This window comes from Pseudophryne corroboree, chromosome 10 (genome assembly GCF_028390025.1).
Source record: "Pseudophryne corroboree isolate aPseCor3 chromosome 10, aPseCor3.hap2, whole genome shotgun sequence".
Lineage (NCBI taxonomy): Eukaryota > Metazoa > Chordata > Amphibia > Anura > Myobatrachidae > Pseudophryne > Pseudophryne corroboree.
Genome location: NC_086453.1, coordinates 43,349,145 through 43,364,234, shown reverse-complemented (window position 1 = coordinate 43,364,234; position 15,090 = coordinate 43,349,145). Strand labels below are relative to the sequence as shown.

At 45.1% G+C, this 15,090-nt stretch overlaps 1 protein-coding gene across 1 annotated transcript in view; it reads left to right on the top strand.

The window, feature by feature from the left end:
* Window positions 1-9,486, top strand: part of LOC134965924 (sialic acid-binding Ig-like lectin 8) — a 155,259-nt gene extending 145,773 nt beyond the window's left edge. Inside the window, exon 10 of the mRNA XM_063942328.1 lies at window positions 7,956-9,486. Coding sequence (XP_063798398.1) covers window positions 7,956-8,006 — 51 coding nt within the window. The 3' untranslated portion in view covers window positions 8,007-9,486. The remainder of the gene's footprint in view (window positions 1-7,955) is intronic.
* The last annotated feature ends 5,604 nt before the right edge of the window (window positions 9,487-15,090 follow it).

The window sequence follows — 15,090 nt, the reverse complement described above, 5'->3', positions numbered from 1 at the left end:
ATGCGCAAAAACGCGGATTTTTTGCCTGATCACCGCGCTGCGACTGAAAGCAGCTAGCGATCAACTCGGAATGAGGGCCAAAGTACCAGCCAGTCAGCTCCAAACTGTCATGTTACAGGCTGGGTTTGAAAAATGACAGGAGCTGGTTGGCTGGACTTTATCACCATGCAATTTATCACTTTTCAAGGCTTGGTACATCTGGCCCTCAGCCACCTCAGGTAAAAGAGCTATTATCAGCAACGGCAAGCAACCGAACGTGCACTGTATCCAGGCTGTGCTGAGTGATGGCAGTGATGACAGGGCAATTGGGAAGATACTTCCACCCGCGCTTCTGGCCATTTTCCCACACATGCATAGGAGCCTAAAACCATGGGAGGAGGGAGCTGGCTTCTTCCGACACCTGATGACAGTGATGGCTGGAGGCAGGGTCGGACTGGCCCACAGGAGAACAGGGGAAACCACTGGTGAGACCCACTGCCTGTGGGCCCTCCTGCTCCTCTAGGGATCAGGTTCCAGACTCTATCCTAGTGCACTTGAATTATGCATTTTACTTATGCTACATTATACTTCACGCTAATATAGTTTATGATATATTTACCAAGGGGTACAGAACATGTACTCTGTAATAGTTAGCCAAACCTCTGTGGTGGCTGGCCACGCCCTAGTGGAGCCTGGCCACACCCTTAAGCATGGGCCCTTACAACAGCATTCCCCCAGTGGGCCCTTCATGCCCCAGTCTGACACTGGCTGGAGGAGGCACAGCCAAGGACAGCGGGAGGAGAGTTTACCAGAGTGGCAGGCACAGCAACAAATGAGAGGGCAGGAGAGTCACTCATCTATATAGCCCATCAGTAGCTAATGCAGAAACAAAAGTTTTCCCCAGCGCACTGGATAGGATGTGGTAATAACTAAAACAAAAAAAACAATGATTAAACTTATATTTTGTATTTTATTGAAACCATCAAAAACGATAAGTTTTTCAATTTAAAAAACACATGAGGGTATATATGTGACTACCTATTACCGGTAAACATGGACATGACAAGAACAAACATAAAACACGTAGTGAGAGGTAAAAATTCAAGGGGTAATTATAAATTGATAATTATACCCCACAGTACTTCAGTAGTCTCCAGTGCATAGGTGGAATAAAAAATCAGAATAGATGAGACACGCTAATTAGCAACTTACTCTCTCTATGAGAATTTGTTAGGTCACTGCTGGTAGCTTTCCAGAGTTCAGGAGCCAGAACAATCCACCAACGAAAATATAAAACTGCATATTAGGCATGTGGAGCTGGAGCAGGGACCGGCTGCTGGAAGGCTGATATCTCTGGTTCTGGGCATAGTAGAGACAAGTTGCCAGTGTCCACCAAAAGGGGAGAGTCCCAGGTTTTGTAGTATACCCTCAGAAAAACTCTAAGTCAGAGAGAACCCAAGATATCTGACTGGGAAGAGCAATTAATAGGCTCAGATGGGGACCACTGCTTAGAAGTTGGTTATCTCAGGTTCCCTATGGCCGATTTCCAAATGTCTGGTACCCCTCGAAAGAGGGGATCCCCAGCTATCAGCCTAGGGCCCGTGGACTCCTGAGGCCCATGGGCAAGTCCCCATTGAGCCCATACAAAAATACAGCCTAGTGTCCAGTGATGCCCGTTGTTGTTGTCTGACGCGTGTGCCCATTGTGGTGCATACGCATGCGCATTTATGACCTGATAGCCCGCTGTGCGAAAATTCACAGCAATGATAAGGTCTGAATAACCCCCAAAATGTATAGAAATCCCTGCATCTAGCACGTTACACTGTTTATTTAGCGTTTTTGGAAGAAGTGAGAACATTAAGAAGTCAAACTCAGTACTCCTACATACAGACATAATTCACTGGACACTGGATCCTTATTGGAATGGGATACCTGACCAGTAGCTTAGCTAGAGTGTTCTATTTACTTAAGGGCCCCAATGAGTTTATCAACTGCAGTTATTTAAATAATAGAATACCCAGGTAATCAATTAGTAAAGACTATACTCAAATTTTTTTCCTCTATAAAGATATTTTTTTGTATTGCATGTATTAACTTTTGTATAGGTTAACTTATTGCAGGATAGTGGATAATTTAAAAGAATAGAGGTGCATATAATTTAATTGTTTGATTGTTTATGCCTAGCTTTTGTGTTAATATATATATATATATATAGTAAGAAAGTGACCTGCCACCAGACAAGAGTTGTATGGGAAAAGCAGTCTGTTTACTTCCACAGCACAGTGAACAGGTCTTTAACACGGCAAGTTTGCAAGTTACCTTAATCAGGCACCGGTTCATAAACAGCATGTACAGTATACAAATCTCAGGCTCCCTGTCTCTAACCCACTAGCCCACCATCTATCGCCTGGCCACTTGTAGGCATCAGGAGCGGTGAGCCCTTGCCCTAACGAGCTTTCTAAAAGTGTGGCACAGATGTGCCTGATTGCTGAGATTGCTTACACCAAAACCTGGCCCGGACCTATATTGGTGGGAGCAGGCCCACTCTCTCTCTCTCCCATCCAAACCCCATGGATCCAAAACTGGCTGTGCTAAGGCCGAATGACAACTTGCTGTGTCCCAACACCTCCCTGGGCTTCCTCTTGGTCCAGTCCTAAACCCAGGTCACTTTGGCCCAGGGCACCTGAACTGTTGTGCCCTGTCCTGCAAACACCCAGGGTGACATCTGGACTGGACTGCCACATATCCTCCCCTAATCTTCGAGCCTATGGGTGAAGCTACTCCCCCCCCCCCTCTACTTTCACCCCACAGGGCTCTGTACCATCTGAGGATAGGAACATCCTCGAAAGGACATCCACATTGCCCTGTAATCCTTCTGCTCTCTGCTGGACCTTGAAGCGGTATGGCTGGTGGGCAAGGAACCACTGTGTTACCCGGGCGTTGATTTCCTTATTTAGGCACATCCATTGGAGTGGAGCGTGATTGATAATTAAGGTGAACTCCCATCCCAGGAGACAGTACCTCTGAGTCTCTACTGTCTACTTTATAGCCAGACATTCCTGCTCTACCATGTCATATCGCTGTTCCCTAGGCAGTAGTTTCCTGCTGAGATAGAGGACTGATTTCTCTTCCCCACCTACCTCCTGAGACAACACTGCTCAGAGGCCTGTTCCTGCAGCATCCATCTGCTGGATGAACCTTTTACCGAAGTCCAGGGCTATCAACACTGGTGCTTTACACGGGGCACTTTTTAAGTCCTTCCAGGCCTCATGTACCTGGAACGTCCACACAAGCTTGTCCGGAATTTGCTTTTCAAGCAATCAGTGAGCGTAGCTGCTCTGGTGGCAAAGTATGGGACAAACTTGCGGTAATATCCCACCAGGCCTAAGAAGGCCCTGAGTTGGGTCTTCCTCTCAGGCCTTGGCCAGACAGCAACCGCCTCCGCCTTATTAACCTGAGGTTTAATTTGGCCCTGGCACACCATTTACCCCAAGTACTTAGCCTCCAACATACCTATCGCACACTTCTCTGGGTTGTCCATGATGCCGTGGAAGCGCAGAGTTTTTAATACAGCTTCCACTTTGGCCAGATGAGACTCCCAGTCGTCGCTGAAGATAACAATGTTATCTAGGTATGCGGCTGCGTACTTTCGGTAGGAATGGAGGAGCTTATTTATAGCCTGCTGGAATGTGGCCGGGGCCCCATGAAGACCAAATGGCAAAACTCAATACTGAAATAGGCCATCTGGGGTGGAAAAGGCCATTTTCACCTTGGCAGCCTCGATGAGGGGAATCTGCCACAAGTCTTTGGTAATGTCAAGAGTGGTCAAGTATTGGCTTTGGGCCAGTTGCTCAATTATCTCATCAACGCGTGGCATGGGATAGGCATCAAATTAAGACACCTGGTTTAATCTGCGGAAGTCATTGCAAAACCGCAGTGCTCTGGACGGCTTGGGAACCAGCACTATGGGGTTATTCCAGTCACTGGTGGACTCTTCAATAACCCCCTGGCGTAACATGACCTCCAGTTCCTTGTGTACTGCATCCCTCTTTGCCTCGGGTATCCGGTACGGCCGCAGATTGACCACTACCCCCGGAGGAGTAACGATGTTGTGCTTGGTGATCTTAGTCCTCCCTGGAATCATCGAAAAGACATCTGTATTTCCCATGACCATGTCTTGAGCTTAACTTGTCTTGACCTCATCGAGAAATCTGTCAATTGGGACCACACTAGCTGAGATCTTGGCCACTCTTGCCATTGCTGTCTCTGAGCTTTCCTTCCAAGGATTCAGCAGATTTATATGATAGATCTGTGTAAGCTTCCACTTTCCCAGTTGGTTCCCATGATAAGTTACAGGCCCCACAGCCTCGAGCACTGTATATGGCCCTTGCCAATGGGCATACAGCTTGCTCTCCACTGTGGGTACCAGGACTAAGATCTTGTCCCCAGTGTTAAAACATAATTTCTCAGCTGGGATGTCATAATGACATTTCTGTCTAGACTGGGCCTGAATCATACGGTCCCTGGCTAATGGACCTATCTGCTGGAAGCAACCATACAGCTGGTGGATGAACTGTACTACGTTTGGCTCCAGGGACATCTGTTGTTCCCACCCCTTGTTTAGGAGGTCCAGGATTCCCCAGTGCTGTCTGCCGTACAACAGCTTAAAGGGGCTAAAGCCAGTAGAGGACTGGGGAACCTCTCGGATGGCGAACATCAGAAAAGGTAAAAGCTGGTCCCAATCCCTTTTGGCCTGGGCAACTGCCTTCCCGATCATCTGCTTGACGGTGCGGTTACAACGTTCCACCAAGCCATTGGTCTGGGGATGATACACTGAGGTGCAAATCTTTTTAACCCCCAGCATTCAATATAAATCACTCATCAGCAAGGACAAAAAGGGGGTCCCCTGGTCAGTGAGGACCTCCTTGGGTATTCCCAGGTGGGAGAAGAGCAGCAATAGTTCTTTAGCAATGGTTGTTGTCTTCATATTCCGTAGAGGGATGGCTTCAGGGTATCGTGTGGCATAATCAAGGAGGACTAAGATATACTGGTGTTCCCTTGCTCGTTTTTCCACCGGCCCCACATTATCCATCCCAATCCTTTCAAAGGGAATGGAGATTACCAGAAGAGGTATGAGGGGAGCTCTGTACTGCAGCTTTGGTGCGGTATGCTGGCAGATGGGATGCTCCTGACAGCACTTTGCTACCGACACTTGGATTCCCGGCCAGAAAAATCACTGCTGTAATCTCTGCAGAGTTTTCTCTTCCCCCAAATGTCCTCCCCACAACTGTGAATGGGCAGCTTCCAGGACCAGAGGCTGATGGACCCGTGGCACTATAAGCTACTCAACTTTCTTAATCTGTTCCTCGACAACCCTATATAGTAAATCCTTCTCTACTATGAAATAACCTGCCTAGGCTCCTGGTGATGCTGTTGCAGGAGACCCACTTCATCATAAATCAGGCGCAGGGTTTCCTGCTGAGTCTGTACTTGTGTTTGGAGAAGCTGCATCTGGGAATGTTGCCCCACAGCCACATTAGCTAGGGCCCTTAACAATTCCTCCATGGTAGACGGGATGGATACACGATATATGAATCTCACATCCCTATACCCCACCAAACCACAATACAAAAAAAAAATAGTTTTAAACAATTGACACACACACCCTGGCTGGTTACTAACCTTATCAGGAGTTGCAGACTGCACCAGGTGTCACCATCCAAAGGGGTGACAATAAAAGGATGGCTCCTCCACTGTGATGTTATATTGCATTGCCCAGCTGCTGAGGAGTTTTTTTGCAGTGCGGGGAGAGTCTCTTGGGGCAGCCCAAACTTATGGCACACAATTCACTGGGTGCACTGGGTGGCATCAACTCCTTTGACGCCACTGACTTGATCACAGGTCATTTTCTTAATTTATATTGTCCCATATTAAGTTGATCTCATTATTGGACAATGTATTAATGTTATTTTGCATAGAATTTCTATGTATGTTAATATTCCACAAATTAATTAATGGGGTACTTTGGCTCATATCTCTGATATATATTGCAGTCACTCTATTTTCAATCAGCAGTGTAATCAGTGGGCGCTATGATATTGCTGTATTTATCAGTCTCGATAGCTAGTGCCTTATTTTGATGGTATTAGCCACTGTAACCTATAGGCTACTACAGTAGTTGGCCCTATTTTCTTTGTACATGGATCTGAATGGCTACAAGCAAATGCATGGCTGGATGGCTACTCATATCCAGTAACCAGGTATAAACCCACATGTAAAGTGATTGTGTAAGCAATCACATTATTACTTTACTTTTTACACTTCACTGGGACAGGTTCCCCTCAGAGCCCCTGACTCTGTATGTATTTTAAAATATATTGCCATGATAAATAAGAGCTAAAAATGAATTGTTGCATAGAGAGCTTAAAGAGATTATCAAACAATGCATAGCATGATATAGTCCTAATAATTAGAACAATGTAATAGCAGTTTATACTGTATATTTATATAAATGATTACTATTATATTATAATATTTGTACTTACACAGATTATAATTTAATTTACTTAAATTGATATAGAGCTCAATATTACTATAAAAATATAAAAGTACTATAAAAATATTCAGTTTGGGATAAAAAAAATAAACCTACAGAGATACATTTGGGTTGCCTATTAAATGTTGACTGTTGGGAAGCCGGTGGTCAGTAGACCGACAGCGGCATCCCAACAGTAAAAATCCTGACAGGGATTGGTAAATTCTCCTACCCTCCCCGTACCCTACCCTAACACTCCCTTTTAGGTGTCTAACCCTTACCCCCTCACAGTCTAACCCTAACTCCACCAGGTGGTGCCTAACCCTAACCCCCTCCATGCACCCTGAACCTAACCATCCCCCCGCAGCCTAACCCTAACCCTCCTCAGTCGTGCCTAACCCCAACCCTCCCTCCCTGCAACCTAAACCTATACCACCGCCCTCCTCCTGCACCCTAACACTAAGTCACCCAAGGGTTGCCTAAACCTATCTTCCCCATCCCTGGCTTAGCACTTACCCGGTCATCTGTGTGTATGATTGGGATCACGTTGGTCTGGATTCCGGTCTTAGTGTTTTGTCCCCTTTCGAGATTCCGGTGTCCGGTATGTGTTGTGTGTCAGGATTCTGGCGCCGGTATCTTGTGTGCCAAAATCCCAACCATCGGGATATTAACCGTATTACATACATTTATTTTAAAAGAGGCAATTAATTTACAAATATCTTTAAAAATGTAAAATAAACAGGTCTTCCTCATATATCTTTGCTAGTCATTCTCTTTAATAGCTGCCATGTATTTGAGGATATTACTGTGTATTGTACAGTACAACACTGTCATGTAAGCATGTTCGGTGCATGCTATATTATGCTTTATTACCTATTTAAATCCCAAAAACATTTTCTACCCTCAACCACATGAAACAACAGCACATTTCTATTTTTGAATTTATTTATATCGTAAATGAAACCCAATAATCACAGGCATTTTTATAATGGGTGTGGTGCACACGAGTCCGTGGGTCCAGGAGGGGCCCACACTGCACCCATTTTTAATAATTACCTTTCCGGAGTCCAGCATCAGGCACTGCAGTTGCAGCAAAAATTGCCGGCAGAATGGCCACCGCGCATGCGCAGTAGCCAAATTGGTCTCCGGAATATGGCGGGTACCATGTATCCGCACTAGACTCCGGCACAATGCCAGAAACTACTGTGACTTACAGAGGAGGTGGCCCACCTCGGAGGTGCATACGGGCCCCCTTCTGTGTTAAAACATCCCTACCAATAATTCTATATGCATGGGATGTTTATAAAATAAGGCTGATCTCTATATTGTTACTACAAACTTTAAAAGTGAATATAAATAATAATATTATACATTAACATTTCCTTATGTTTGCTTAATATAGTCCACATTTTCTTAATTTTTTTTCTCTTTTTTTTTAAAGGATCTCAAAGGACAGAAAAACGACATCTACAGCATTATTAACACGCAATGAGAGTGAAGAGCTGATGTCGATGAAGAACCATTTATCTACAGTAGAACAATGGTGTCAATTATCTGTATATGGGGGTAATTCAGAGTTGATTGCAGTAGCAAATTTGTTAGCGGTTGGGCAAAACCATGGGGGTCATTCCGACCCGTTCGCACGCACCAGTTCTTCGCTGCAGTGCAATCGGGTCGGAACTGCGGCTGCGCGTCGTTGCCCAGCGACGGCAGTTGCCGGGCAATGACGCCAGGACCAAAGAAAGTGATCGCAGGCCCGATCGCAAGAAGATTGACAACGGGAAGCACAATCTTGGCGTCAACCCCCCCCCCCCCCCCGCACGCGTTTTCCGGGCGTGGTAAGGTGAACGCAGGCGTGTCCAGGCGTTTGGAGGGCGGATGTCTGACATCACAGCCGGGACCTTCATCGCTGGATCCGTCACACTGGGTAAGGTGGTGCAGGGCTGGTCTTGTTTTGCAGGACACTTTTTTAGCACAGCAGGGCTGCACAAGCGATCACAGCCCTGCTATGCTAATACACTTCCCCATAGGCGGCGTCAAGTGGGTCACACAAGCAGCAAAAGTTGCTATGTGTGATCAACTCGGAATGACCAACCAGGTGCACTGCAGGTGGGGCAGATGTAACATGAGCAGAGAGAGTTAGATTTGGGTGGGGTATAGTGTTTCTGTGCAGGGTAAATTCTGGCTGCTTTATTTTTGCACTGCAATTTAGATTTCAGTTTGAACACACCCCACCCAAATATAACTCTCTCTGCACATGTTACATCTGCCCCCCCCCCTGCAGTGCACATGGTTTTGCCCAACTGCTAACAAATTTACTGCTGCGATCAACTCTGAATTAGGCCCAATGTTACATTATACATAGAGTGATGCATTGTGGCACACACAGGAGAGCGGATTTCTGAGGTTTAGCCATGTGCAGTCATAACTCCATTAAACCCTCTAATCATCTTAAAAATTATCATCTATTAAAAACATACAGTATCTTACTAATATTTTTGCGGAACTCATATTCACTGGAAACTAAAACATACAGATTGGATATATTTAATATAAATAAATTACCCTACAGCCCCAGCACACGAGGGGTTACCACCTTTATTATCAATATACACCTATCATTTCATTCATTGGTGACCAAATACAGTCTCTGTACTCCCAACACCCAATCATTATAAATGATATAAACTGGAGCTGAATATTAATGCAGTTTAATATAGCAGTCACAGAATAACAATTTGAATTAAAGAGACACGCTAAGTTGACACCGTTTTTTATCTTTTATCATATACTTTAATTTCCTATCACAATTTATCTGTAAACGTCAATCTGTCATTGATTTCAACCTCTATATTTCACCATTTTGTACCCAGGAAAAGGGGATATTTTATAAGTAAAACAACAATAAAAGTGAATTTTAGTAATTAGTTTGTGCACCCATCTAATACAACCCTTCTCTTCTTTTTGCTCGCTTACGGGTAAATTTACTAAAGCTTCTAAAACAGAGACTTGGCGATGTTGTCCATAGCAACCAATCGGATGCTTTCTATCATTTTGTAAAAGGCAATAGAGAAATGATTGGTCGCTACGGGCAACATCACCAATTCTTTGTTTTAGAAGTTTTAGTGAATTTACCCCATACTATCAATTTTTGGTTGTTTAGGGTTGCACCCCTGTAATGGATAGGATTTAATACAAAAAATATTTATGAGGTTTACAAAGGAAACATAGTTATAATATATGTGCAAATGTTCTCCATTCTCCTTTTTTGACTGAGGATCTGAGATTAACATGCCTGAAACAAAGCCAACAAAATTTCTGCAGAAATTCCTGTATCAAGAATTAGTGATCCAGAAGGACAGCTAGGCACCTTAGTAACCTAGACTATTGCTCTCGCAACTTTACAGTGCACAGAGTGAGTTTAAATAGCCTGCTGAATTGATAAAAGGATCTATATTGGGATCCCATTTGGTTGGGTGCGTCAGGGGACACTCCCCCTGCTGTCCATCCTAGATCTGGCCTGCACATAATACAAGTCTAGGCAGATTGCAGAGGTGTTTGGTGGGCTGTATGATCCAGTTACACAGCAATATTGGCCAAGGGATGGGTGGATGCGCGAGTGTAGAAAGAGAAAATACTGAATGTAAAATTATATTTGGATTGTGCAAAAGGCTTTTGAGCAAAACAGCTTATGGAGGTAATTGTGGTTCTAGAATATTGTAAGCTGCCTGAAGAGGTGAATTCTCAGCAGGGACGATCCTGAAAAAAACTGACAGGGGGTCACCATAAAAGCTGAAGAGTGTGTGTGTATGGGGGGCGTTCTCTTTTGCGCGCACTTCTGAAAAAGTGGATGTGGCCTCACAACAAGGGGTGGTAGATTGTAAGGTCTGGTACGTGACAGGATGAGTGTGCGGGGACTGGTCTGGTAGGTGATAGAGGATGCCTGTGGGGTGATGTTATGGGCAGTAGTGCAAGTAGAGAAAATGTCTTAGCAGTACTTTAAGAGCACACAAAAGGTGTGCAAGCAAAAGAAGGAAGCTTTCAAGTAGCCACTTGAAACAGGGGAATGTCAGCATGACATGTCACCCATTTCTTGTCACTCTGGAAGAATTCCTGTGCATTCTACTCCGAATACACCGTAACATGGTGGTTTCACTGCAATGGGGAACCTCTGAAGAAATGGATCCTCTCTGGGCAGACAGTGACTTCAAACAACGGTTCAACTAGATTTGTCACAAAACAACAGCCACGCCAATGTTGCCTCACACTTGCTCACACTTACACACCACTTACAAGCATTCCCCAAAGGGGACTTTTTAAGAAAGAGACAGAACTATTCCAATACAAAAAAATAATAATTGAAAGAAACATCATTAGAGCTTAAAAACTGAAAGCAAAAGGCTAAAGAAAAAAATAAATCTATCAACCAAGCCTCCAAATCAGCAAAAACTTGCAACAGATAATTGTTAATCTTATCAAATTAGGAACATCAAATAAATAGTATTTGGGGAAACATAAAGGAGTGGTGCTCTTTTTTGTTATTTGCCGGGCTGCAGCTAGGGCGCAAGTTACTCTTTCACTTATCGTTGCACATGAGGAGATGAACGCATGTGTGAGGCTGCCCCCTATGCATCAGTAATTAGATTGTGGAGGCATCAGATCTAAGGTTGACCCCTGGCAGTGCAGCCTAGCGACATCATGCAGCCGCCCTGAAAATGGCCTTGGTTCTCTCCCATTTTACCAGCGCTGCCCCCGCAATGCCGTAACTTCTGCCCCTGCACCACCTATGCCTATTAATCACATTGCGGCTGCATCCTTCAAGGATGCGGCCACAATGTGTAAGGTCACTCGTGCGCACAACGGCTGGTGCGCATACACAGACCACCTGGATGCGGCCACTGCGTGCGAACGCGCGGCTGCATCCAGGCCTGAATGACCCCCTTTGTACTCATGTGTCTGGTCTGATAAATGTTTCTACTAGTGCTAAGCACTCTAATTGCATGAAGGGTTAAATACCCCAATTGGATTAGTTATTACTTGACTCGCTATAACTACTCCCTGTTGTTCACCTGTGGGTTGCCAGAGTATCAAGTCCCTTTCCCTGTGCTAGTCGCAGGGATGGACTGGGGACTTCAACCGGCCCTGGCAACCATGCGCGTGCGCACGAGAAAGGGGGCGTGCACCGCGTGAAAGGTGCGCGGACACTGGAAATGGGGGCGTGTCGCGAGTCAGGGTGCGTGGACTCACGGCACGCCCCCATATTGCTTAGCAACTGCAGCAGTGGCAGTGGGGGACAAACCAGAGAGCCGTGAGCTGCGCTGGACCGGACTGGCCTACCAGCCCTTTGGCCCTTCTAGCATTTGCCAGAAGTGCCAGATGGCCAGTACAGCCCTGGCTAGTTGGTTGGTTCTGCTAAAACATTAGCGCTTGTCTCTGGTGGTCTTCTGTGAATCTGTGTATAAAAAGAAAGATATCTGACTACTTTAAATGTGGCAGTAATAAAAGCTGTAATTCTATAGCAAATATCAGGATAACCACAACAGGACGTGGGGCCTGATGCTTAGATGGACACAGTAAGTAGAGCAGCTGTGCAGTAATAGGTTAATGCTGCAGAAGGCATTGTGTATAAAAAACACCTCCTACCGGCTTCTCTGATCTGCTTCGAACATTGGCCCTCATTGCGAGTTGATCGGTCGCAAGGCGATTTTAGCAGAGTTACACACGCTAAGCCGCCGCCTACTGGGAGTGAATCTTAGCTTCTTAAAATTGCGAACGATGTATTCGCAATATTGCGATAACAAACTACTTAGCAGTTTCAGAGTAGCTCCACACTTACTCGGCATCTGCGATCAGTTCAGTGCTTGTCGTTCCTGGTTTGACATCACAAACACACCCAGCGTTCGCTCAGACACTCCCCCGTTTCTCCGGCCACTCCTGCGTTTTTTCCGGAAACGGTAGGTTTTCATCCACACGCCCATAAAACGCCGTGTTTCCGCCCAGTAACACCCATTTCCTGTCAATCACACTACGATCGCCGGAGCGATGAAAAAGCCGTGAGTAAAAATACTATCTTCATTGTAAAATTACTTGGCGCAGTCGCAGTGCGAATATTGCGCATGCATACTAAGCGGATTTTCACTGCGATGCAATGAAAAATACCGAGCGAACGACTCGGAATGAGGGCCATTGGTCATCTGAGTAACTGCAATAAATAATGGCAAACTGCTCTAATCAAGCTGGTAACAATCCTCAGGTGCTGCGGGAGGGAGTTACTCTAGACAAGAAAAACAAAAGGGATTTTTCCCACGCACTCTGCTGGCTGTTAGTAAGAAGAACTATATACTATGTAATAATAGAAAATGTAGAGCTCTTTGTTACATATGTTTTGGAAAAGATATGATAAGCCTCCAGGCCACTTCACGGCTGCTCTATTACTGGAGGTCCCTAACTAAGCATAAGTCCAGGGCTTGGACCCCACAAAGTTGGCTGAGGCCCGACCACCCCAGGGCAGCACACCATTGAAATACTAAAGTGTTAATATGTGTTAATAAAAAAGAAGCAGAAGCTATGATTTAGAAAGTGCTACAGAAATAAGGGTGTTAATAAAATACTCAAAAGAGTAATATTAGTGAAAAAATAGGAGTGTTACATAAGTGCTAAATAAATGTTATGGCGTGCTACCCCAAGGTAGCCCAGTCACACCAGACCTGGGGGGTACCACTCCCCAAACTCACACACAGCATAATAATAATAATAATAATAATAACATCCACTATGGGTCATACAATTGTTTAATGTACGGCCACATGATAATGGCACATACAAAACATATCCAGATTGAGAGCTAGCTTACCTGGAGGCACCCCTGTATCCTCCAAATGGCACCACAAGACCCAGTATGCCCTCCTAATGCTGGCTCCATCTATGCCTCACTGAACTGCAAAAAATAATGTCAAACTGCTCTAATCAAGCTGGTAACATTCCTCAGGTGCTGCAGGAGGGGGTTAACTCTCAGGATACTCAGGTATGCCAGGCTGTTCAGGCTTCCAGGGCCAGTAAATCTGTGCCAGAAGAAACTGACACTGGCCTCAGCACTACCAGAAAATGGCGGTGACACGGCCCCATTTTGGGGAATGCTGCAAAGAACCTCCCCCCACCCTCAATAAGTCACAGTTTGTCAGTCTGCAGCTTAGGGGGCAATGCATGCGACAACGTAGGACCCATTCTGCACCTGTGCAGTCCTCCCACCATCGTAATTATAAACAAACCATTGGGTTTACGTGCAACTATGAATGAGGCCCATGGACAATTAGAGGTTTTATGAATTGTAACAGAATGGAAATAATATACTGTCCCTCACTGACCCGGGTTATGTTTAAAAGGTGCTGATTGGTGCTCAGTGTTCATGAGTCATCTTTATGAGCCTGTAATATCCCCTTTTGATGACTCACACTAGTTAGAGCAGACACGGGTGCAGTGTGTAAGTGGGCAACCTGGGAATAACCCAGGGTCCAACATAGGCCCTCATACCGAGTTGTTCACTCGCAAGCTGCTTTTAGCAGCTTTGCACACGCTAAGCCGCCGCCTACTGGGAGTGAATCTTAGCTTATCAAAATTGCGAACGAAAGATTAGCAAAATTGCGAATAGGCACTTCTTAGCAGTTTCTGAGTAGCTCCAGACTTACTCGGCATCTGCGATCAGTTCAGTGCTTGTCGTTCCTGGTTTGACGTCACAAACACACCCAGTGTTAGCCCAGACACTCCTCCGTTTCTCCAGTCACTCCCGCGTTTTTCCCAGAAACTGTAGCGTTTTTTCACACACACCCATAAAACGGCCAGTTTCCACCCAGAAACACCCACTTCCTGTCAATCACATTCCGATCACCAGAACGAAGAAAAAACCTTGTAATGCCGTGAGTAAAATACCTAACAGCATAGCAAATTTACTTGACGCAGTCGCACTGCGGACATTGCGCATGTGCATTAGCGACTAATCGCTCCGTTGCGAGAAAAAAATAATGAGCGAACAACTCGGAATGACCACCATAGTTAGATGATTAAACGATATGGTAAAAATTTTATCAATTAAATAAAGTTTCACAAATTTAAAATGATAACCCTAATTCTATTTGAATCCTTTTTCCAATATAAATGTTGTTATGAATTTTTATTTAATAGCAGAAGAAATATGAGACTTAATTATTAAAACATTTAATCAATACCTACTATGAGAAACTAAAGGGCAATCTCTTCATCTTAATTGTTTAAAGAACCAAAGATGTATTTATGGGTTGGGACTGATATGTTGGCGTTCTGGATGCCAGCAGTCAGAATACAGTGGCATCCTTATGGTGAGACTCCCAACAGGGACAAGGTATAACCCTAACCCTCCCTTCCCTAAACGTACCCACAAGCCGACTAACCCTAACCCTCCCCGGTGGTGCCAAAAACCTAACACACACACACCCTTCCACAGACTAAACCTAACTGCCCCCCCCCCCCCCCCCCCCGGCTAACCCTAACTCTTCCCATTGGGATCTAAAATTGAACACACACCCCCTTCCACAGACTAAACC